We start from the raw sequence: 26,204 nt of genomic DNA on the forward strand, positions 1-26,204 counted from the left end.
ACAATTCTGGGTTTATCTCAAATAATGCTGTGGAAACACTGAGACTATAAAAACAGTTTCACTGCTATTTTCATTTTATCTAATGAACACAGAGGAAATGCTCAGATCTGAGAAGGAAAAAGTAATAAACTAGAATCATAAGAGGGCTATTTGTTACAAATTTTAAAGAGCTGCAGTTTGATTAAGGACACCAAGTAGGAATGTCAAATCTATTGAAGACGTTTAAACAGGTTACAATATTTCAAACAATGAGCGGTTATCTGTCATTGGGTTCCTTATAGTGTTTCACAAATTAACACAGCAGATTACATGTAGATAGAGATATACAGAATTGCATGCTTACTAGCCAAGCCATGACACAGAAAGTTATCAGTGTTATATGATGTTGACTGAATTACTATGAAGCCCCAAAAAGATCATGTTGGCAATGACACTGGTCCCAGGCATCAAATCCCCAGATACTGGTTCATTTTGTTCAAGGCATCACACACTGTGTTCAAATCACTGCGAAGGTCCTGCACCACGTTTTCAATACTTCGGGTGTCTTTCAGAATTTCAATACTCTGTGTGTAGGGATTGAAGTACACAGAGAAAGGACGCGTAATTGATTTTGCAAAGTCCCTGCAAAAGAAACGGAGATAGAAGGATATGCGATCAACTCTCATTGGTAGAGGAAATACAGAGAGACGGAAGGAACAGCCAGAAAAAATAAAAAAATTTTTTCTGGAGATGGAAGAAAAACAAGTCTACCTCATCTTTTCTTTGGCTTCTTCAAAACTTTCTGAAACAAAGTAGGCTTCCTGGAAAGTGGTGATAAGGCATTCCTGTAAGCAAGTTGTCTTTGGGTCAAAGGCTTTCACACATGCCTTGTCAGAAAGAGCATGCTGCAAAACATACCACAAAACCCGTTAAACTCCACAATGAGACTTCCAAAGTGCCATGATGTCACGTTTCTATAGCACAGCTCAGTATTTTTATAGAACTGCTCAGTTACTAGTCTGCCATGAAATATGGTACTCTCCCATATGCAGGGTAAATTGAGTGTTTGGGGTTTTGCTTACTTTTGTTCAAGTCTGTTAGAAGCTGAGGGGGGAAAAATGAGATTATGGTATTATTTTATTTATCATCAGACAAATTCATATGGAAGGACAGTTCAGAGCTATATCCCAAAAGAAATGGAATTTTAAATCTATGCTATGAATAGAAGCAAGGAGGGAGCATAAATATGGCCCTCAATTTATTGCCATAAGCAATGTACTGAAATTTCACTTAAATGGCAGAAGTAATAATCACCTGCATGGAAAGGTAATTGGGGTTCTGACTGAACTATTTGTGGCCTCATCACGAGACATTTTGAGGCCAGGTACTGTGTATCAACAGAGTCTGGAGTGGGCTTGTATATTTAAGGATACTGGCAAAGCATTCATTTCCCTTTCAGTAAGTATAGCAGAGCAAAATACCGCAGATAAATATTGTCAGGTGGGCAAAAAGAACTAATATTAATAGTTACAGTTATGCGCAGAGCAGGCGTTAGGAAAACAGGGAGGCCGGTGTAATTACTCTTTGAACCATCATTAGCTCCATTCAACTCACTACATGACTGGCACTGAAAGCAGCAAGGAACAGTGAATGATTGTCTTCTCAAGATAAATTCAGTGATGCCAAAGGTGAGTGGTCACTCCCCGCCACGTACCACCTGCCTATTTATAGGCTCTAATGGTTCTCAAGCCTCATGTGCATAAGAATGACTGAAGAGCTTGTGAAAAAAATGCAAATACCTGGGCCTCAATTTTATTTAGCAGGTCTGGGTGAATCCCAGAAATCTGCATGTTAGAGGCATCCACGGTGACGCTAGTGGTTGTGAGTCTATTTTGAGAAATACTCCTCTAGATTCTGTGTTTTCCTTAAAGGGGGGATAGGGGCGGACTGAGAGAAGGGGCAGCAGGAACTGCCTTGAACTGAGAGAAAAGGGGCTCCACTCCAGACATTTCTGCTGTCACACTGGGTAACCCGGCCATGGTGTTTCACCTCTCTGTGCCTCTGTTTCCTTAACTGTAAATGAGAGGCTTGGGCTGGATGATTTCTGAAGACACTGCATTCCAGCCTCTGGGTTCCACCCAAAGCACTTTTCTACCTTTCAGTGTAAGAGGTAGATTGCTAAGGTTACCAGGAGAAATGCTACAAGCCTTTCCTGTTCCAATTCTTGGTATATTCCCCAACAATTTCAAAATGCATGGGATGATTTGCAGCCTTCCGTGAATAAGGGTGTGGTTCCCTAAGTTTGAAAATACAACTGCAAACCCAAGGACTAACATGTTTGAGAAAGGGCACACGGCCCTACCCAGCATGTGATTTGCTTTCCCGCAAAGTTGTGCTGTCCCCATCGATGCATGTATGAATCAGGGAACCCAGAGGGCCTCAGGGACTGAACTAATTCTTTTTGGCCCACAGAACAACTTCATTCGAAGCAGAAGGTCACTACACCTGCAAATGCATTTGTGCTAGATTCAATCCGGTGCAGTAAACATCGGGGGATTTTGGTTCCACATGACTAATAATTCTGTCCACATTTTAAAAACAACTTCACAGTTTCGAGAAACAAATGTCCTTTTTGGAGAGCTGGGGCTCTTCTGCGAAGAACAGGCCTCCTACTGACTTGCTGTGGTTTTCAGAATTAGAAGCGGCTTTCTTCACGGCCACGTACTCGGGGCGTGCTTGACTTCGGTACATTATTCTAAGGGTGCGCTCCCCAACCAGCACATATGAAAGGAAAGGCAGTGACTGACTCCGTGTCCTTGATCTTTCTATTTTCTCATCCTCGCAATCAGGGGCGTGGGCAGAGCAGCAGCTGGACAGACTGTGAGAACATTTAGACCGCTGCTCCCTCAGGCAGGGTATCACTGCCGAGCCAGACTTTGCACAGAGTCAATACAAGCACAGGAAGGAGGTGAAAGTCATCTGCTTGGGTCTGAAATGTTTGGATGGGCCATGAGCAGTGCTGGCGGCCACCATGTGTAACAGAGGCCTCCCGAGTGTGTGTAGACAGTAACAGAGAACGGAAATCGGTGTAGCTGTAGAAAGAATTGTCACGTGACATCCCACTGGATACTCAGATGAGCCCAGGTAGTCATTTTAACTAGTAAAGGGGAGGAGAGTGGACCAAGAAAGAGCCCAGAGGGCAGAGTGCTCTGCCCCAGATTTCAAGGACAGTCGGTGGATTCACAGCATAAAACTTGAGGCAAAGATCATCAGGCAATGCATTTCACACTTGCCTAATGTAATATTCCAAGGAAAAACTGGGAGCTGCTTGTTGCAAGCTCTCAACAAGGCAGTCTATCCTCAAGAGCCTGCTGTGTCCAACATGCTAATGACCTACTGGGGACCTCTCCCTCCATGGGGTATGGGATCAGGGCTGCTCCTTGGCTATTACAAAAGGCGATCATAGTGGTACCCCAGTATTAGCCTGGAGAATGACAAGAGCCTGGAGTTCGGGGGGCAACTGGTGAGTGAGGCCGACAAATGAGGTGGTGCTCACACCTGTAAGTGGTCTCATTTACCTGACAGGGAGCTTTTCTGTGGGATGCCTGCCGGGAACATGCATGCAGCTATGAGGTTCCCTGAATACTAAAGTGTGGCCCCAAGGCTATGAAATAGCATCCATGTCTCCACTGATGCCCCAGGGGGTGAAGCCCTATTGAGTCTGTTCTCAACTCTTGTCCACATCTCTCTCTCAGCTGCCTCGGCTTGAGGGAGCAGCTTCCATGCCCTTCCCTCTATGTCCACAGTGGATTCTCTGCAAACAGTGAGCCACACTGCTTGATGTCCCCAGGGAACTCTGTGGTGACTACTTCCCAAAGTGTTAACAGTCTGACATCCTGAAGTCTGCAAGAATTCATCCAACTTCGGCAGACAGAGGCTTTATAAGGCTAAGAGAATGTGGCTGACAGTCTTTTAGTCTTAAGCCATTTTAAAATTGCAGGAGTGCTTGAGAATCACCTGCCCTCATCTGAAGACTTTCTAAAAGGACTATTTTGGATTTACCCAGAGTGCTAAAGACAAGTACGCAGGACTGGGAGCTGTGATACCTGGGTCCTAAACATAGTTGTCCCAGAGGCATGATATCAAAGGAGTGAAACTTGCCCATGCTGGGACAGAGTTTCCTCTTTAATAAACTGAAAAGATTGATCTACATGAATTCTAAAGCTCTCCTTGCTGTATTGTTTGAAAAGGGCCCACATATACACTGCACTGCTTGGCATCCCCTCCCTCTGCCCCCAGTGGTACAAATTGGCCATGGCAGGCTTTCCCACTGGCCTCAGCATGGGCTTTCCCCCACCTTCCCAACAGAGGTGGCCATTAGCAATTAATTGGCTTCAGTGCACAAATTAAGGCTTATTTGCCATTCTAGCCTTTTAAATACAAAAATCTTTTTTCAACATCAAGTTGCCCAGAACCCAATTGTTATCTGAAGTTTCTACATGACTTGGGGCAAGTTATTCCACCTCTGTAAGCCTATTCTAGTATTCATCTGGAAAATGGGAATACTAATAGTATCTATAACCCAGGGTTGTGGTAAGAATTAAACGAGGGGCACCTGAGTGGCTCAGTCAGTTGAGTGGCCAACTCTTGATTTCAGCTAAGGTCGTGATCTCAAGGTTGAGATCGAGTCCCACATGGAGCCCCGTGCTCCACAGGGAGTCTGCTTTTCCCTCTCTCTGTCTCCCTCTGCCCATCCCCCCAATTGCACTCTCTCTCTAAAACAAATAAATACGTCTTTAAAAAAAAAGAAAAGAATTAAACGAGGTGATGCATACAAAGTGCCTGGCACATGGGGAGTGCCCAGTATACTAAGTGATTATTGCTAATTCAGTCTGGAGATGATGTTTGGTGGACACAGGCATTCAGCCACACCTGTCACCACTGACGCAGCTCTTCTCCCCCCCACCCCCTCGGGGTCCAGAACCCACAGAGAAAGAAACATGGCCCTCGCTATAAGGCTTCCAGGTTTTAGACTGCAACAGTGCCTGCCCTAAGTTCAATTTAAAATCTTCCTTCCTCCCAGCCACCTGCCTTTGCAGACACAGAGTTACTATCTCAACTATTCTCCATGTAAATCCTGTGATCCTCACCCTCTATATTAGGACTGGTTTAAGTTGGGAAAACACTCAAGTGTCAAGTCAGGTTTAGAGGTAGTTTGGGCCCTAGATTCTGAATAAGAATTTGCAACACTCCTACGTTCACACTGCAATCATCTTTTCCCCTGTCAGAACTGCAAATATATACATTTGTATATGTACATATGCATGTATGTAGATAATATTTTTTGAACTTCCCTCAAATGTCCCTCCTGCTAACCAAATACAAAGTGGCATTGACATCCCTATTGCTCAGTTGGTTGATAATGGCATCGCACCTTTTTTTTTTTTTTTAAATCAGTGATGTTGCAAGTTTTATCAGTTTGAATAAGTTGCAGGGGCAAGGGAAAAAACTCCCTCTTCAAACAATCTCTTCATAAAGGCCAAAGACCTGTTTCCAGCTCCCTATGCTCCAGAGTTTGCTCTGTCTTTACTAACAGTGCTGGTTTCAGGCAAAGGTAGGGTGGGGGGGGAAGGGAGGTGTGAGCCGTCTGTGCAGGGGAAAGGTGGGGGAGCTCTGCAGCAGTGAGTCTAACTCTAACCACACTGGTGACAGGACCCGCAGGTGCCTCCAGTCTCTTCTGTACAGCCTGGCAGGAATTCTGACCACTGGACAGAGTTGCTGCAAGTGGCAGTAAACATGAATAACTGTAATAAATACAAGTCTGTTGGGTGAATGCTTATTAAGCTATTTTAAAAAGCAGTACGATTAAGTCCCTGTGCAAGGAGATCCTAAAACTAGAGCTGAAAAATAATAATAATTAAAAATTGTAAAACCATCAGCTTTGTCAAAACCTGAAAAGCAGAACGGATGGATTTATATGTACTATTTCAGTGACTACTATGGGGTAGGTGCTAAGGCTGTTTACAAAAAAAAATCTAATCCATGCCCTTAAGGAAATAAAGAACTAGACTCTACCCATAAAAAAAGGAGAAATTGCCTTTTTGCTTTTAAGATGGATTAACTTTTTGGGATAAGATTCAGCCAATTCATCAATTAGCAATCATTTCCTTACCACCACCATGAACAAACTTCACTGTTACTTGTCCATGAGTTTTGGATTCAACAGATACCCATATCAACCACTTTCTTAGAACTTCCCTACTAGAGACTCCAAGTTCCTTGAAACCTTAGGTCTTTAGTTGTGGGTTTGTTGAACAAAGTGAATAAATAAATGAGTGAGACACATAATGTAGGGTCTCATAAATAAAAATGAGACACATATAGTAGGGTCAACTCTGAGATAGAAAAAGCGTAAAAGACACATGCTGACTATGGATAAATAGCAATTGATTATCCTACTTCCAGCCTTTTCTTTAAAGTCAGACTTCCAGATGAGTTAGCTCATTATCAACTGCTCCCCAGAGTGATGAAGGTATGGTAGAGTCCCTACCCAAACACACTTTTGGAATTCCTGAAAGTACATCACAGAACAGAGAAGAGAGAGAGCAACCATTGATGAGGTTAAAAGAAGTCTTTGTGGCTATCAGATGTAGCTTGTACAAGCTTTTCCATATTTATTTTGTTTCTCTCTCCAAAGATTGTCAAAAAACCAGCATTGTAATCATTGAAAGAGTAAGAGGGAAAATGAAAGTTATCCTCCAAACTATAGAAACACCCCTTGGGGGTACTGGGCCAGCTCTGAAGTACAACATCTATGCCCAGGAAAATTTAGCCCCTTAAAGCACAAATTTTAAAATGTGTTCTGTTCAAGGAGAGAAGGTGAATCATGGATATTTAGGTAAAAGTAATAAAGACTACACCAAAACCTCTAATGACTTAGCTGGGACCTACATTTGGGCTGCAGTTTGAAACAAGAGATGTTTCACTGCAAAAAGTAACTCCTTTCAAAATTGTAAGCGTGTTTTACATATGAATTTTTATAATGCTACCAATTTTAAGTTATCCCCTCATCCTGTGTTCAGGATTATCATGTGTCCATTCTAACAGAAGTTAGGCAGAAGTACTCAGAAGCTGTGAGAGGGTTCTGGACATTTGCCCAGAGCGGGGAGGAGATGAGTGGAGGGAAGCGGGTATGGAAAGCATCCTGTGTTACGTATTCTCTGTGAGTAATCAGAAGATACTTCTCATTGCAAGAATTTCTGAATTGTAAAAATGGTCCAAAGTAGCAATCTTTGGGATGTTGGAGTGTAGAAATTTGAGAATGGAAGAATGCTAATGACTAGAGGTGATGGACCAGAACAAGATTCACAGCCGACAATGCCCTTTGGTGTACACAGCCCTAGCTGATTTCCATTTTCAGACGTTTCTGTCCACACTCATAGGAACAAAAACAACAGATTCACCCCAGTGCTGCCTATACATGCCCCATTAACCCGATTAGAGGACCCTGTCGAAAGTTGGGGCAATGAGAGAGATTTGTTTCTTTTGTTTCTGGTGTCATTTACAAACCTTCTGAGGAGAATGTAAATAGATATAGCTCATGAGATAAATCATTTTCTAATTCTTTTTTCATGGAAATCAAGAAGCACTCTACAAAAGGCATGGGTCTTACAAAGATATGACATCATGCTATTGCTGTGGGCTTTGGCCACTGTACTGAAATTAACCCCAAGTGGCCTTTTGTTGTTGTGGAGAACTTCGTTAAAAAGAAAAAAAAAATTACCACATTACATCAGGCTTTTGTCATGCGAAATGTTATCATCTACTCCAGCCACGTGGAGCCTCAGGTAGCTCCCTAAACAGGCCAGGATTTGACAAGAGCACACATGCCGCTGTCCACTCACTGTTCTGTGCATCTCATCCTCTCCTCATTCATCCTTTCCACTCCTCAAGAATCAGCTCGGGCAGCAAGGCCCTCGTCAGGAGCCTTCCCCGGCACGACCTAGCAAGTGCCAGGCCCACATGTCACACTTTGCATTATCTGATTGGCTGTTTATCCCTTGCACTAGAAAGTAAACCCTCTGATAACAGGGACCCCAGGCAGTACAGCCTGCTGGTTAAGGGCTGGAATCCTGCAGGGTAGGCCACCTGGCCTTGGGTCCAGCTCCAGCACTTACTAGCTGTGTGACCTTGGGCAAGCTCCTTAATGTCTTTATGCTTCAGTTTTCTCATCTGTGAGATATTATTATATTATTACTAAATACTGCTTATCTCACTGGGTAGTTATGAGAAATAAGTGAGTTAATATGTTTAAAGCACCTACAATACTAATTGAGGTCTGCTTAAGTGTCCACTGAGGTCGCCATTATGTCCTCCTCCCCCTCCCCCTTCCCCTCCTTCTCCTTCTTCATCATTTATATCCCCAGTGACTGGCACAGTACATGGCACATAGTAGGTACTCAATCAAATGTTTGAGGAATTAATGAATGAATGAATGGAATCATAAAATGAATACTCAATAAGACTACTTACACTGTACCTTTCAAGAATATAAACAACCAAAAAGTTCCAATAATCATCTATTTCCCAACTATATTATATAAGGATAATCAATACCCCAAATAACAACCTTAGGGTAGTCAATAATCCTGATCTTAGTCTGGGTAATCAAAGAAAGATTAAATTATCATCAGTACCATTTCCAGATTATACATCACACTGCATTCTAAATTCATCAAAACTTGCTATCCTCCAGCAGTACAGATAGCAATTCTTAAGTAACCAGGATACTTAAATTAGCAAATGATCCAGGCCCCAGCGTTTCTGAATAAATGACCATTTGCTCTATTTTAAGACCAAAAAAAAAAATAGCATTCTTTAGGCATCGCTACACATATTAGCTACCTCTCTGAACGTAGGTTTATTTAGGGTTTTTTTCCAAATTGTATATGTCCACAAATTTTTTTTTTTTAAAGATTTTATTTATTTATTTGAGACAGAGAGAATGAGAGAGACAGAGAGCACATGAGAGGGGGGAGGGTCAGAGGCAGAAGCAGGCTCCCCGCCGAGCAGGGAGCCCGATGCGGGGCTCGATCCAGGGACTCCGGGATCATGACCTGAGCCGAAGGCAGTCGCTTAACCAACCGAGCCACCCAGGCGCCCCGTCCACAAATGTTTTAATACACATTAATTTTGAAGAAGCTAAAATAATCTCAAATTCCCCTTTGAGGAGTAAATTCTAGGGTGTCCATGGGAGCCATGGGGATAACAGAAATGAAAATAGCCACGCCATCCTTACAAGGAAATTTCAATCAGGAGGATCACTGCTAACTTGCTGCCCACTTTTCAGCACTAAATTTAGGCCAGTCATATGTTACCCAACATTTGAGCATATATTTGTCATTCCTGTTGATCTGTGCACATGGCTGCTCATCCATCTGAGTCACGCCACGAACCTAGAAAGGCATGACCCATTTTCAGAAGTGCAAAAAGTTAGGTCAGCACCCACACCTGAGGTGCCAAATCTTCTCTATTAAATATTTATGGGGTATCTTCGAGTAGAACTGCTCAGACAAACAAATCAATATTTCCATGACCTTGAACCAGTTTGCCTGGGAAGGATATTTTCATTCACAGCTTCATACCTTTAATTCTCCAATGGAGGAAAGGAGTCCTGCTCCATATGCCCGCAGTTGCCCTTCTTGCTTGCAAAGGCCAAACTCGATTGTGAAGAAATAGCACTGAAAAAAAACATGGACACACATCCAGTGTACTAGTCAACATAGTTCTTCTATAGAATAAAATGGCACCCAAAAGAAAATGGTGCCCTGGGCATAATCTCTTCAACATTGTCAATTTAAATACATTTGAATTAAGAACATTCATTGAAATCTATTCCCTTGCTTAATAATCCCTCCCTAGGTTAAAGGTATATGGAAAAGCTATTAACTACTAAGAATTTTATACTTAGCAGATTCAGAAACCCCGTAAGTCAAATCATATCCCTGGCAATAATTTTAAAAATTAAAAAAAAACAAAACACAGACTTAGAAATGAATGAATATGTCACAGACATAACACCGTAAGAATATGCTACTGTAGGGGGTGCTTGGGTGGCTCAGTCAGTTGTTAAGCGTCTGACTCTTGGTTTTGGTTCAGGTCATGATCTCATGGGTTATGGGATCGAGCAGTGCATTGGGCTCCAGTCTCAGCAGGAGAGAGATAGTCTCTCCCTCTGCCACTCCCTCCACTCACACACTCTCTCTCTAAAATAAATAAATAAATCTTAAAAAAAAAAAAATATGCTACTGTGTTTACCAAATTGTGTTTCAGCTGACATAAAAAAGTTCATGCAAATGTGGAAAAATGATTTGGAACCCAGTAATTCCAAACTGATTTTTACAGTTTTTTTATTCATTCAACAAGCATTTGGTGAGTACCTACTAGGTGCCAATGTTTGGTAAAGAACTGTGGTAAAGAAACAAGAGTGAGAACAAAAGAACAAGTACGTGCTTACCAAATTACCAAAACCACAATTTTAGTATGATTTTTTTAGTGAGATCTTAAATGTATATCTTCATATACTACACACAGATACACATATATGTGTGTGTGTGTATATATATATATATATATATATAGTAAAACCATTTCATTGACTGAGCTTTGCCAGCATCAACTACTACAGCTTCCCCAAGACATTGAAATCTATAATTGTTTCTGCTGATTTTAGGAAACCAGCCTAGACAGACAGAAACCTCTGTACAACCAAAACCTCACGATGCTCTTGGGAGAGGCTGAAATCACACTACTCTTGCTCTGAGAGAAAAGTGAGAAGTCGACAATGAGCAATACAAATTGCATCAAATTAACACTGTCCTGCATGAGTGATGATAGAGTACTGGAAGTGTGGAGAAAGAAGAATTTAAACACCCCTGAAAAGTGGAAAATGATAATTATTTCTAGCCCACGGCAGTTTGCTGTTTTCATTTGGAGGCTGAGATGTTCCCTGGTTCGGAAGGGTTTTATATTTTTTAAATGTAAGGATGATCTGTGAAGTTGAGTGGGCTGAACCCAAAGGACTGGTCCTTGCAGGTCAGGGAGCTCAGCCTCCCGAGGCAAAACTTCCTTTCCTGGGGCGCCTGGGTGGCTCAATAGGTTAGGTGTCTGCCTTCAGCTGAGGTCATAATCCTAGGCTCCTGGGATCAAGCCCCACGTCGGGCTCCCTGCTCATCAGGGAGCCTGCTTCTCCCCCTCCTCCCTGCTCATTCTCTCTCTTGCTATCTCTGTCTCTCTGTCTCTCAAATAAATAAGTAAAACCTTAAAAAAAAAAAAAAAAAAAACAACTCCCTTTCTTGTTTCACCTCCCCAAATGGCTAAAATTATAGTCTTTCCCACCCCGTCACCACCCACAATGCCCACCAGCTCTCCTGCTTACTGTGTTCTGACTTTTCTTTCTTTTCCATCATACCATCTTTTTGACATGGTCTTTAATTTCCTTATGTATGATACACACAGTCATCTGTCTCTCCACTCTAAACTATAAGCTCCACGAGAGCAGGTATCTGCTCATCTGCAATAGGGGTTTCCAACCTCAGCACTGTTGACATTTCAGGCAGGACAATTCTTTATTGTGGGAGGCTGTCCTGGGCATTATAGGACACATATAGGACAGCATCCCTGCCCTCCACTGACGAGATGCCAATAGCACCCTTCACCCCACTTGTTAGAGCTGAAGATGTATCTAGACATTGAAAAATGTTCCCAGGGGACCAACATCACTTCTGCTTGAGAACCGCTGATGTAGAATAGTGTCTGAAACATAGTAAGAGCTCAATAAATAGTTGGTGAATAAATAAATAGCGAATGAGAGAATCATCTCTAAGTCAGGCTTCCTGTGTGACAGTGTGACCTGAAGGAAAGACCTGAAGGGGCCTGAGTTCTAGTCTTGGCCCTGCTTCTTTTTTTTTTTTAATCAATTAGTTAACATACAGTGTATTATTAGTTTCAGAGGTAGAGTTTAGTGGTTCATCAGTTGTATATAACACTCAGTGCTCATTCCATCACATGCCCTCCTTAGTGTCCATCACCCAGTTACCCCACCCCCCCACCTCCCTTCCAGAAACCCTCAGTTTGTTTCCTATAGTTAAGAGTCTCTTATGGTTTGTCTCTCTCTCTGATTTTGTCTTATTTTATTTTTCCTTCCCTTCCCCTCTGATCCTCTGTTTTGTTTCTTAAATTCCACATATGGGTGAAATCATATGATAATTGTCTTCCTCTGACTGACTTATCATTTGCTCAGCATTATACCCTCTAGTTCCACGCACGTTGTTGCAAATGATAAGATTTCATTCTTTTTGATGACTGAGTAATATTCTGTTTTATACACATGCACACACACACACACATACCACATCTTCTTTATCCATTCTTCTGTTGATGGACATCTGGGCTCTTTCCATACTTTGGATATTTGGACATTGCTGCTATAAACATTGGGGTGAAGGTGCCCCTTTGAATCACTATGTTTGTATCCTTTGACTAAATACCTAGTAGTGTAATTACTGGATCGTAGGGCAGCTCTATTTTCAACTTTTTGAGGAACCTCCATACTGTTTTCCAGAGTGGCTGCACCAGCCTTCATTCCCACCAACAGTGGAGGGTTCCCCTTTCTCTACATCCTCGCCAATATCTATGGATTTCTGACTTGTTAATTTTAGCCCTTCTGACTGGTGTGAGGTGGCATCTCATTGTGGTTTTGATTTGTATTTCCCTGATGCTGAGGATGTTGAGAATTTTTTCATGTGTCTGTTGGCCATTTGTATGTCTATTCATGTCTTCTTTCACCCTGCTTCTAATTAGCTTTGTGACCATAACCTCTCTGGCATGTAGTTTTTCTACCCATGATGTTCATTCATTCATTCATTCATTCATTCTACAGACACTCCTTGAGCACCTATTATATTCCAGAATCTGCTTTAACTCCTAAGGATATGCAATGAACAGGGCAACAAAGTCCTTAATCCCATGAAGCATATTTGCTACTGGGATGAGATATAACAACAACAAAAATCGATATACAGGATAATCGCAGGTGGAATATCCTATATAAATAATAAATCCACATAATGTGTCAGGTATTAAGCAGAAGAGATGGCTGTTTTAGACAAAGTGCTCAGGGAAGGCCTCTCGGAGGGAGTGATATTTAAGCTGCAACCCACTTGAAAAGCAGTCCTTTGTGCCACATCTTAGGGAAAGAGCATTCCCAGCAGAGGAGGCAGGTGCAAAGGCAGGAACAGATTTGTATTTCCAAGGGCAGTGGGAAGTCATGGGAGGGCTTTCAGGCAAGAGACAGACATGTTCTGATTTTGTTTCAAAAGATTGTGCTGGGGCTGCGTAAAGAACAGACTGTCGGCAGGACAAGAGTAGAAGCAGAGAGACCAGTTAGGACAGAGGCAGCCAAGGAGCTAGGAGGCAAGTGACTTAGAAAAGGACTTGGGCCAGGGGGAGCAGGGAATGGGGAGAAGTCGGTATCACAGAGGCCTCAGGAGAAGAACCAAAATAAGAGATCTGAGTATGTGTCAAAAAGCAAAAATACAGCCCTCAAGCCTGTCCTCCCCCCCAAAGATATATATATATAATTTTTTATTTTTTTTAAGTAGGCTTCATGCCCAGTGAGGAGCCCAACATGGGGATTGAACTCACAACCCTGAGATCAAGACCTGAGCTGAGATCAAGAGTCAGAGGCTTAACCGACAGAGCCCCAGGAGCCCCTGTCCTCCAAAAAATTTTGCACAGTCCTGGGCACAATGAAGAGAAATAATTGTATCGTCATAGAACAAGAGTCCTGGAAGTTCAGCCTCCCGTTTCACCAAAAGGAAAACTCAAATTTAAGGAGGTAACATGATTTACCCAGGACCAGTCTACATGGTGACATTTAAGAGATCTCAAGCTCCAAATTTTAAAGAGCTCAACATCTGTCACATTTTAAAGATTCTAGGTAAAAGATTAATAGATGCATGATTCTCCCTTACAACCAAAAAATGGAGAAGTAAAAGTCTAAAAGAGGAAAACTAGAATCTTATAGCATCTTCTGAGTGTGTTTTTGGCTGATTTCCCTAGTTTATATTGCATTTATAGTGCATGAGGTAAAATCCTTGGAGCCTTAACATTAAATACAGAAGAGTTTGTAAAAAAAAAAAAAAAGAGAGAGAGAGAGAGAGCGGTCATGTTCAAAAGCCTCCAAAATACACATATGGAGCCAGCTATAGGAGCATTCAGGTCAGCCTGTTAAGGGCATTTTTAATTTTCCTTATGCTACATCAGTGCATACATAATGATATAAATCAAAACAGGCTGAGAGAGCCCTTGAGAAAGTCTCGTGTGCCATACACACGGTCTTCATACAGGTTTGGCATCCCATCCTATTTTAAAGCAGGAATTAAAAGGTCTGCATCAACTCAACCTAAAGGTTCAAAGTTAAATCTATCAGTGTGTCTTTGGTCCAAGGGCTTCTAGAATCAGGGCAAGCTCAGAGGAAAGAGCCACTGTGCATCTTCCTTCCCATCACTCAGAATGCTCTCTGGCCCCATACCTTGTCTGGGAGTCCTTCCAGAAACTCTGACCTTACATAGCTCCATCTGCTCATTCGCTATCTGTTGTCCTCAACCAAGGAAGCCTACGTGCTAACTTCTACAGCCTCCTCTCCCCCGGGAATTAGATCTTTAAGACAGTTTTCCATTTGCAGCCCCGTGTGTGGCTAACAGATAAAGAGAAATGGCAAAATATACCCGAACCTCAGGTGTTGGCAAAATTTGAATTATGGACGTGCTCAGGACAATTCTTCTCTGCTTTCAAGACTAGTGGGGATCTCACAAGACAGAGTGTCCTGGGCATGATCGCTGACGGGGCAGCTGGGACAACTGCACCTTTCTTCCACCTGGTTTGAAATGCAAAGCCTGCTTAGAATTGGACTGGATGACCCCTTGGAGACCTTTTGGAGTTCAAGGGATAACTAATTGCTTCCCCAAATTTAAAAAAAAAAAAGAAAACATAATTTGTTTTCCTTAGAGCACTCTCCAGATGTGGATCTAGAATATATTCCCTAGAGATTTACCAAATAAATATCCTACCTATTAGCAAAACAAAACAAAAACAACAACAACAAAAACCACCGAAAAAAACCCTGCACGTTACAAGAGCACCTGTAAAAGAGAATTGCAGATTCTTGGCCACTAATGTCTTTCAAACAGAAACAAATAACACGAAGACTATCACCTCCCAAATTAAAAGGTACCTTTCATCAAAGCTGATGTTCACGAATTCCAAATTTTACACACCACTAATTATATGTCATTATTTATAAATATTTTATTTGAATATAATTACATATAATCATTAACTCAAAACCCAAATAGGAGTGATAGATCAGACCTTTTCCACGGAGGAAAAGCAGAATCATTTACATACATACAGTCATTAAGCAGAAAAAAGTCTGAGTGACAGTCTGAAATCCAAACCCTGCTGTGGAGTGGAGCTACAGAATGTGCCAGGCCCAGCATGTGCTTAGGAGAATGAGCTAGGTCGCCCAATGCTGCCATCTTCAGGTCACTACTGGTAGTACACCACTCTTGCAACAGTTCCCGTCTACCCAGCAGGCTGTCCTGCAAGCTTGAGGGAACCAAGTCCACAGACACTGGACAGACCAACAATTATACACTGGCCCTCCGTGGTGTCTTCCAAAAGTGAATGCCGCAACATCTTTCTTCTGTTTGGTGTTAGGTACCTGAAGCTTTTGCACGTATTCCAATTAAAGAGAAATACAACTTTTTCAAAGAACTCTTGATGAAAAAGACATTTACTATTCCAATTCCCCTTTTAAAGGGTCCTTTTGCCTCCCACTTCCCCCACGCCCTGCATTTCTTGAAATAATTATATATCCTCTTCCTGAGGGTCATTATGTATTCTTAGGTTGGATTGGAAGCGTGCACGCAAACTTCTAGGAAGAAACTGGCTATCTACTTCTTTCACTTTCTCCAGGAAAGTGGCTTCAACACGTCACTTAGTAAATGCCTGAAGGTGGGAGTAAGTGATATATTTTCTCTACCGCTTTCACTAAAAATTTGATCTTTGCATACAGGTAGTATATATTTTAAAATAATCACGTATATCTTTCCACATCTAGAATTCCTTTATCCGCATATCCAGGACACAGACACAAAGCCAGAAGCTAGCAAAGAGAGTTTAGAAAAGCCCTGAGATGTGCTAAATTTGAATTACTTTACATCTAAAGGAATCTCAGGCCTTCACTGAGATCTTACTTATCCTTATCTTATACGCAGTCCAAAATTTACTTACGTAGCATTAAGCCCATACCCTAACATAAGAGGGGAATGTGAAAAAATAGACAAAATTCAGACCCAACAACTCAAAAAACACAGAAATATAAAATTTGACATGAGCATACAAACCTAAGTAAACACTTCCATACTTGAGGTTATCACTAAACAATTCAACAATGATGCTAAAACATCAAGGTAATAGGGAAACTTAGCCAGAAGATGTCCCAGTTTAATGATGCGTTCTCACGGATGTCACCTTACTACAAACGTGTTATCTTACTGTAACTTGAGCTAGAGCAGTTATTACTACATATTTCCATGTTATAGGTGGGAAGACGGAGACTCAACATTCCAGTGATTTTTCCTGATTCCACAACTCACGGTAGGCAAGGCTAGGAATCAAGCTCATTTCCTAACTTCAAATCCAGCGTTCTTTCCTCAACAAGTGCACTTACGAATGCAGGGCCACAGTCAGCCAGTCACATTGGCACAACAGTTCCTGTTGTTGAAATAATGAAATCCTTCCAGAGTGGGTATAGAGCTGTCACCCCCACACTCCCCAAGTTCCCCGCCCCCACGCTGCCTTGGCTTCCAGGTTCCATCCCTCACACCCTCCCCACCACTGCTCCAGAATCTAGCATCAGCTTCCCAACTAAGCCTTTGCACACTGCCTTCCCTCTGCATGGAATGCTCCTCTCATCATTGCCCGGCTCCCCGGCCTGATTCCTCCTGATGTGCCAGCATAGGGGGTTCTCTTCTCTCTCCCAGTGCAGCACATATGGGTCCATGTGGAAATCGCCAGGCTTCTTGCCTGTCCTCTCCACCAGGCTCTGACTGACTTGTTTTGGTGGTTCTTGTTGTCTAATAGCTGGTCTCGAACTTCCTGCCTGACATGTAGCAGGTGCTCAGCAAATGTTGAAGAAGGAAGGAAATGGTTAAACAAGAAGAGTTTGCCAGTGGCCTGAGCAACAGAGTGAGCACCAGTCTTCCAGAGCAGTAACTACTACTCTCAGCAAATTTTCCAATATTATAGACTTTTCTGTAAAGCTGAAAACCCTTCTACAGTAGCCGTCACATCAGTTTTCACTTACAGCTTCAGAAATGGACCTGTCCACTGACCTCCCTTCAGCAACAGCCCACGGCCCTCCAAGCCGGCGAGGAAGGGAGAGGAGCCATCCTACTCGCAGGCCTTCAGGAGTGAGGCTGAAGGTTGATTGGCAGTTACCTCCGGTGGGAGCTCTGTGGTCTTGTGGTTAAGTGGCCTCTGGCCTTCTTCATCACAAGCAGTAACCCCGAAAACCCACTGATTCAACATGTGGATCCTCATCAAAAATACTGGGGTGGGGGGGGAGTTCTTCAGGTGGCCATGTCTCAAACTTGTAGCCAAGTGGAGACTCGCCAGGGAAAACGCTAACTGCGCTTTGTCAGGGTAGAGAGGAGTCTGACTGTGACAGACCCGGGCCCTGAAGGGCCTCACGGCCCAGGCTACTCAGAAGTAGCAGCCACAAGGGGTTTCTGTTGGCATCACTGCCCAGACCTTCATTTAGCAGATGATGACACATAAGGTCCGACAGATGTTATTTTCTCCCAGAGATGAATTTGTGAGATGACCACCCATCCAATGCTGTTTTCCACAAAAATCTGTGGCTCTTTAAAAGGTATTATGAATACAAATAGGCTTCTCTTTAATGCCCACTGGACCTACAGGTATTTTGAGTTTCACAAATCAAAAGCTGGTTTTATCTTCAGCAGTATTACTCCTTGGACCCTAGTTGTAGTACACGAGTCTCAATACAACATCTCCACAACAAAGCAATTCACATAAGTTTGGCTCTCTTTTTAAAGCAATTCCATCTTTTTCCAAACAACCACCTACTGAACTTATTATACAACTAGCTACCTTGAAATGGCTAAACTTCACTCTGAGGACAGACACACACACACACACAAATCATTTTCATACCAGGTGCATGGATCAGCATTCCATTTATATATGTGCTTCATCTACTTTGCACAGAAGACCTACTTAAGGAAATGCTATAGGTTTGGAAGTGTCCAAGAACTGACTTTTATAATCTAAGCAATTCTGAGCTCCTTGAAGGAGAAGAAAACTGATGAGCACATTCTCAGCCATCTATCCTATGGCATGTCCTAAAATGTTCTGCATCAAATCACACATTCTCCCCAGATGTGGGGATTTTAAAGGTCAGCTCTCGAAGGCTAGTATGAAAAATGAGGTTTTTACTGACTCCCAAGTAAGCTGTGGGCAGTCACCACTGCCTTTCGAGGGTCATTTTATTTTTATCCCTGCATTACTAAAAGCAACGCCCTCCCAGACATTAGGGCTAAAGAGCTTGCATTTGCTCACTTATTTCTTTCCAGGCAAGCCCAAAAATCCTGGAGATGATTATATGTCTGAAAACTGGTGAGAAAGGTGTGTTTAGTGGGGAGAGTTCATTCTCGCCACTCCATTGCACCAAGGCATCTTCTATTTTAGGTTATTAATGAAGTCATGTTTCTTTTCTAGTCACTAACCATCAGCACTACCATCATCATCTCTCACACTCAGAGTCGACACTAACCATCTCTATGTGTAAATGGAGCTGAGAAGATTTACCTGTGAATTGGGGTCCCTGTCACAATGAGGGTCTACAGGTAATTGAACCTCCAGATGGCATTTCAGCTCAGTTGAGCTCCCCTATCTCTAGTAATAACCACTGAGCATTACTGAAAGCTACTCTCTACTACGGTGCTAAGCACTTTACATCACGCTCTCAACAACCCCGAGAGGCAGGCACTGTGACGGTAACATAATATGGTAGCTTGAGCGCTTTGACTTTGGAGTGAAAGATCAAGCTTCAAGGGCAGGCTCTGTCATTTACTTGACCTTAGGAAAGTTATTTAGCCTTTCTGAGTCTTAGGTTGTCCATAAAATGGAGAAAATAAAATGAACAACTAACATTTATTGAATTCTTACTATTTGCCAGTGGTAAATCCACCATTTTACAGCTGGAGAAAATGACACTTAGGCTCAACAACTTGGGCAAGTATGGGGTGATAGAGCTGGATTGGAATCGGTTGTGCCCAACCCCCCAAGTCAATGATGTTGGCACGATATCACAGTTTGTCCCCTCTTGTCAGTGACTGAACACTGCAGGCCCCCAGAACTGATGTTCCTAAGAGCTGGGCATGGCATATGCCAGGAAAGCTGTCTAGCTTGCCTGCAGCCATCCTTCCATGGCTTGCACTGGGGTAAGTGCCTTCAACTCCTCAATGGCCCCAGAATCAGACAAGGAACCCAGTGCACGCCTGTCGGGAGACAGTGAAGAGAGCACACTCGTAACTACACATTAAAGGAAGCCATACCTTCTGAGTCTTGCAAGTGGGAAACAGCACGGCTAATAGCACAGCTCGGGAGACCTGAGACTATAATAAATTAGGCGAGGAAATAAAACACATCATGTCCAGAGTACCAGTCCCTCTGTTCCCTCTTCCTTCCTCTAGTCAGCAGATTCCCCTCATCATAAGGGGGCGGGGGACAGGCAGGTGACTAAAGATGAAATTTTACTTCTCAATTCAGGACCATGTACCCGTTCTAATAGAACAGCAACCCCACTCTGGCCAATTGTCTCCTTGGGTAAAAACAGTCTGAGTCCCAGAGACACTGGTCTTTTTAAGAGAAGCTAGGAATCCAGATGCTCATGGGCTAGCCTCTGATGTGTAAATACACACCACTTTTTAAATTTAAGCAAAGTGTAGGCTATATATCTATATATTTCCCCCTTCACTCCCTGCTCCCATCCTTCCCCTCCCCAGCACCACCCCCATCCCCACCACCCCACATTAGCCTGAATCCCGCTTCTGCAACAATAAGTTGCCTCCAGGACACCAAGCACATGTCTCTGCTCCTTCACCTGGTCACACCTTGCTCTGACATCCTAAACTCCTGAGAAATGGTCTGTGCACTAGATCAGGACTCAGAAAATCTCAGTGCTCAGACCCTGCCACTATTTTACTGCATGGTCTTGGACAAGTCATTTCAATTATCTGAACCTCCCTTTATTCATCTATATAATGGGGGTTCCTTTCCTCACCAAATTTTTATTGAGCACCAATTGTATACACAGCACGCTGTAGACACCAGGGACTGCGTTCGGGGATGATAATAGGAGTGCTGCCCATCCTGAAGTGCTATTGTGAGACTCAAATGAATAAACACAGGTCAAATGCTCAAGCAATGCAAGAGCTGTAACTCAGAGGAAGGTTCCCTGCTCTGAGGCGATGAAGACCGCAGACGTCCTCATGGCTGACTCATCCCATCTCGGGGCTCCGATTCTATAGAGTCATTTCTACAGAGAAATTACCTTCTGGGTCGACAATTGTGGGCTTAATTACAGGTCAACAGTTCCTGAAACTCAATCAGAGGAGCTTTCTGATATGCAGACAATCCACTGAGAAGCAAAAGTTGCCTAAAGTACTACATCTCTTCCATCAGTAAGCATATATAACAGCAAATAAAAAATTATCTGACTGCTGAGAAAGTCTTCCCCCCAGAAACCACCTCTGATCATCCTCAACCTGATGTAAGTGCTCTCCTTTCCCTCTCTTTGAATTTAGCAAGTTGTATTTAAATCCCTGTTCACTTCTGCGCATCCCTCGCTAGACTCTAAGTCCCCAAGGAATAGGGCCATGTCTGCCTGCTTCACTGCTAAATCCCCACTGCCTGACACATAATAGATGTTCAGTAAATGTTTACTGAATAAGTAAATGAACGGGCCACAACTGATTCTGTCAGAGTTGTGGAAAAGATGTTTATTAGGGATACAGCAAGGTCACGCCTTTGTTAAAAAAAAATCTTTGCGAAGCAGCAGGATCCAGTGCGTCTTTTCTCACCAATTATAGCTTTGGCTCTTACCTTGAACGAACTAAGTCTTCTTCATTAGAGTTGAGGGAGGAAAACGTGAACAGCCCAAAAAAAGTTTTTGTGAGCGCTGAACATTTAAATGTTTCTAAAGTATGCCGTTTTACAGTACCTTCCCATGTTTTATTACAGAGAACTTTTAAACCTTGCTAGTTAGACACCGACATAGGACCCCTGCGTACAAACACAGAGACGCATCCAAAATGCATCCAAAGTAGAGCAAACAACATCTTTTGGAACTCTTCCAAGAGCTTCTTTGCATACTTTTATGTTAACGCAACCATCTTACAGCCAAAACAGCCAAACTGCAAACACCTGGCTTGAATTCTCAGAAACCTGAACTCATCAGGAGGAGCAGCTGAGATGTGAAACCCCGAATTTATTGCTTTCTTTAGTTATTAAGGGAGTGCCGCATGTATCAATGAACAGCATCATTCCTCATCTGCTTGCAAAGTTTAGTCGGGAATTCGTAGATCATGTGCTCTCACCGGCACAAACAATATTTATTCATCTGTTCTCTCCGAAGCGGTTTCCTGCAACTTGCCTTTCTCGGTGTTTACTCAGGGGAGGTGTGCTGTTAACTCTGGGGAGGCCTCCTCCATCTCCAGGGAGAAACTTGACATCTTTCAGGGGAGGCCTTACCTTTATTATTTATGGTTAAAATGCTTTACATTGCAAAGCAGCATGCTGCCTCCATCCCCTTTGTAATATAAACTGCACAGTCGGCATTTCAGAAGGGAAAACCTGAGTTGTTGAAAGCTAGAGAACTACTCAAGGTCACATGGGGGTCCTTCCTGCCCTTGAGTCTTACTGATATGGCCACCTCGATACCTAAGCATACAGTCACGTCAAATATGCCAGCTAGCGGGTATCAAACGGGCCCTGGGCTACAGCGGCTTTACAATGCATTAGTCCTCAACAGCTCTGCAAGACTCAATTGTATTACTAGTCTCACTTTAAAGACGAAGAAACCAGGGCACAGAGAATTTAATTAACTTATCCAACACTGCCCAGCAAATCAGTGATGGAGCCTGGCTGTAAACCCAGGTAATCTGACCGTGAAGTCTGCACTCTGAATTACGCACTCACGGGACGGCCTCGCTAGCAGGTCCCTAAGGCGCACTGGCTCAAGGAAAACCACACAGTGCTGTACGGGGTGGGCTCACTCTATTTCGTTCCAGCTTTCCCTTTTACTCCCTACCAGAATGCTTCTCTGAGAAGGATGGATATGGGAAGTGCTATGGGGAAGGATATTGATGACTTTACACAAAAAGAGAACAACAGGAGGGATGAATATGGATTAGATAAAAGTAGCCCTCACTGATAGGGACAACCTAATGCAAAGACAGAAAATGGAAGATTAAAATATGGAGGGAAACCAATTTTTAATTAGAAAGTAGCATCCGCTTTTTTCTCCAACGTAAAAGAAAAAGGAGAAGCAAACAAAGCTCATTAGCTACATATGATGTTCACTGAAACACTCCGCAACTTACCTGAGTGAAAAGTCATAAGCCCCATATTTCCAGAGTACTTCCAATTTATTCTTGCTTCTGGAGATGTAAAAGATACAGTCTCTCCTGACAGCACAGGTGTTTGATAAATGGAGGAACACCTCACTGCTCCTTTTTCCAAAGCCAGGACTCCCTTTACGAAGTTCTTATTTGACGTGGCAAAATAACTTCGGAAAAACAAGAAGGCTATATACCAAACGTTAACGGCGGTGATCCCTGCTCTGATATTACAAATGATCTTTAGACTTTTTTTCCTTCCTTATCCATTTTTTTACATTTTTTTCCCTACAGTGAATATACGTCACTTTTGTCATACGGAAGGGAAACAAAGAGTTTTGGTGAACACTTTTCAATAAAGGAGTCCCCAAGTCACCCTGCCTCAGCACTCCCCTTCATCACCGAGGGAATGATTGTTTATGGACACCATAAAGGACAGACTGGCAGACCCTGAAAAGAGCGATGAAGCCCCGTGAGTGATTTATTCCCCTCTATCTTCCTAGCATTTCTTACTCACACCCACTGCGGATTTCAGCCCTCAAATGACAGCATTTCCATTCTCTCCCCACTATGCAATCCACCCATCGGAAATATTCCAGAAATGCCCATCTTTACAGTGACAAGCATATAAAACTCTAAGCAAATTACAAAACTTCTACAAGGGGAACAAAGAGATTTTTAATCACCGTGTGTTCAATCTCGTGTCGTGTTTCTTATTGTGTTTCCATTCATTGTGGTAGCTCATAATGTACAGTAATACATTTTACATCTACTAAATGCGTTCTGGGTTTTTATATCACAGTTCAGAAGAATAGCTTCGAAAATCCTTTTGACTCCTTTATTTGAAAACTACATTTGTGGAATGGGGTAATTAAATTCCTATAGTTCAATATAATATTACCTCTGCTATTTTAGCTCATAAAAAAAAAAAAATCCCAACCATCTTCTCCCTGCTTTTGCTAGAAATGGAATTACACCACAGAAATTTCTGTTAATACAAGTCTAAGATTTTGAGAGCCTACTCCATTGTAGTTAAACCAAAAAACTCCCTCTTTTGTACATCTTTATGGAAATTAAAATGACTGCAGAAATCTTCTGTGCTTGATGAATGCATGCTAGCTTACTTTGAGGAGAAAAAGTAAGAAGGGCTCAATGTCAGGGCTTTTGAATCACAGGAAGACGTTATCTCTAGATGAAGAGCTAGAGGATTCAGGCCCTTAAAATGACTCTAAAATTAGGAAATCAATAATACAGAACCTTTGGTGCAGTAGGATTGCTTGGGTAATGGCACGATTGAGAACAATCATATCTGAGTATGACGTAGATAACGGCGTGGCATATACATCACAGAAGTATTTCATTTCATTTGCTCCTCATTCATTATCAGGTGGTAGGAGAATATCCCCATTTTAAAGAAGACACTGGAGGCACCAAGTGGTAATATAATTTGTCCCCGGATACAAGTTTAGGAAGTAACTAAACTCGTAGTCATATCAAGAAGACAAGAGATAACAAATGTTCGCAAGGAGGTGGAGACAAGGGGACTCTTTTGCCCTGTTAGTAGGAATGTAAATTGGTACAGCCACTATGGAAAGTAGTATGGAGTTTCCTCAAAAAGTTAAAAATAGAGCCACCGTATGATTTAACAGTCCCACTTCTGAATATATATCCAAAAGGAATGAAAACAGGCTATTAAAAAAGATATCTATGCTCCCATGCTTACTGCAGCATTATTCAAAATAGCCAAGACATAGAAACAACCTAAGTGTCCGTCAATGGATAAATGCACAGAGATGTGGTATTCAATGGAACATGATTCAGCCCTGAGGAAGAAGAAAATTCTGCCATTTGCAACAACATGGATGGACCTGGAGGGCATTATGTTAAGTGAAATAAGTCAGACAAAGAAAGACAAATACTATAAGATCTCACTTATATATGGGATATAAAAAAACCAAACTCATAGAAACAGAGACTAGAATGGTGGTTACCAGGGGCTAAGGAGCGAGGGATAGGAGGAGGGATTGGTCAAAGGGTACAACCCTCCAGATATAAGACGAAGAAGTTCTGAGGATCTTAACGTCCAGCATGAAGATTAGAGTTAATAATACTGTATTACATACTTGGAAGTCGCTAAGCGAATGTATCATCACAAAAAAGAGATGGTAATTATGTGACGTGCTGCAGGCATAAGCTAACTACTCACTCATATTATGATATATAAGTATATCAAATCAGTACACTATACACCTTAAACTTCCACAATGTTATATGTCAGTCATACCTCAATAAAGCTGGAGAAAGAAGAAAAAAAAAAAAAAAGCTGGCACTCAAGCCCCACAGAGACTAACTTCGGGTTCAGGCCCTTTCCATCACATTGCACCACACCACATACTGCCCATCAGACACCCCAAAAGCAGTTTCATCGAGTGCTGAGAGACTCCAACTGCTGGCTCGTGGTGCTCCTGCACAGATAAAATTAAGTGGGCACAGAGCTCACTCAGCCCACAAACAGAATGAACTGCTACCAAAGCAGCTCTATGTGTATGAGTCTCCAAATATCTAAAGTAGTTTGTTGGGCTTGTTTCCCATCTGCAGTTATAGGAGGGCTCGCTGAAGCCCCTAGGATACAGTTTTAAATGACAAAGAGAAGATCTGAGTTGCAAAAATATACAACTATTCTGAATTGCAAATCAATTTGTTTTTAACCGTAGTGAGCAATGTAGAGCTCACTTTTTAATTCCGAATTACAATGGTGTCCTCATCATAATATAAATAGATGGGGATGCCCTCATAATGGCAAGGATGCATATCATAAGTGAAACATACACAGAGAGAAAATAGCCTTAGCTCCAACATCAAAGTTCCCAGAAGAGAGCTAAAGTCAGAAGGAAGTGCGCCGAGGCAAAAGAACACTAAGGGGAATCACTCAAAAAGTTAAGCTTTATGGGGCTAGCTGAAAATATACAGTTTTCCTACAAGGTGCTACAATTTTTCTATATGCACAGAAAACATGAAAGTGAAAGTAATGAGTTGGAATAGATACTATTAACTTTTAATTAAGTTACTCTTAGAAATAACGCACACACTGATCATCTGCCCAAACATCTCAATTAAGAATGTAAAAAAGTGCATTCCTTCCAGCTTTTTGTCAGCTTTGTATCAAATGATCCAAACAGCTGAACTAGTTCAAAGACTCTACATGGAATAAATAAGCCTGGGGCTTATTTCAAGCTTTCTGTAGAGATACTGAAATGGTCATTTTTAAAGTCATCCATCTTCAGAAAGAACTAGAGCTGTGAGTAAATCTCTTAAAAGCATATGTAAGTTTCCCCCTCAGCCAGGTAGACAAAGACGAGATACAGGGAAACAAGCTAATGTCCTTCCGCAGGCAGGAAAATATTAATTAGCAATTCATAAACTAAGGTTACCTTTACAAGTACACTTCTAGTGTGA

The 26,204-nt window shown here is 42.3% G+C and overlaps 1 protein-coding gene across 3 annotated transcripts in view; it reads right to left on the reverse strand.

Moving 5' to 3' along the window:
- Window positions 1-446: 446 nt before the first annotated feature.
- TPH2 (tryptophan hydroxylase 2) overlaps window positions 447-26,204 on the reverse strand; it is an 87,723-nt gene continuing 61,965 nt past the window's right edge. For all 3 annotated transcript variants that reach the window (XM_021678577.1, XM_021678578.1, XM_021678579.1), the window contains exons 9-11: window positions 9,624-9,719; window positions 751-884; window positions 447-621 (exon numbers count right to left, since the gene is read on the reverse strand). In XM_021678577.1, the coding sequence (XP_021534252.1) occupies window positions 447-621; window positions 751-884; window positions 9,624-9,719 (405 nt within the window). The remainder of the gene's footprint in view (window positions 622-750; window positions 885-9,623; window positions 9,720-26,204) is intronic.

Source organism: Neomonachus schauinslandi, chromosome 5 (assembly GCF_002201575.2).
Source record: "Neomonachus schauinslandi chromosome 5, ASM220157v2, whole genome shotgun sequence".
NCBI lineage: Eukaryota > Metazoa > Chordata > Mammalia > Carnivora > Phocidae > Neomonachus > Neomonachus schauinslandi.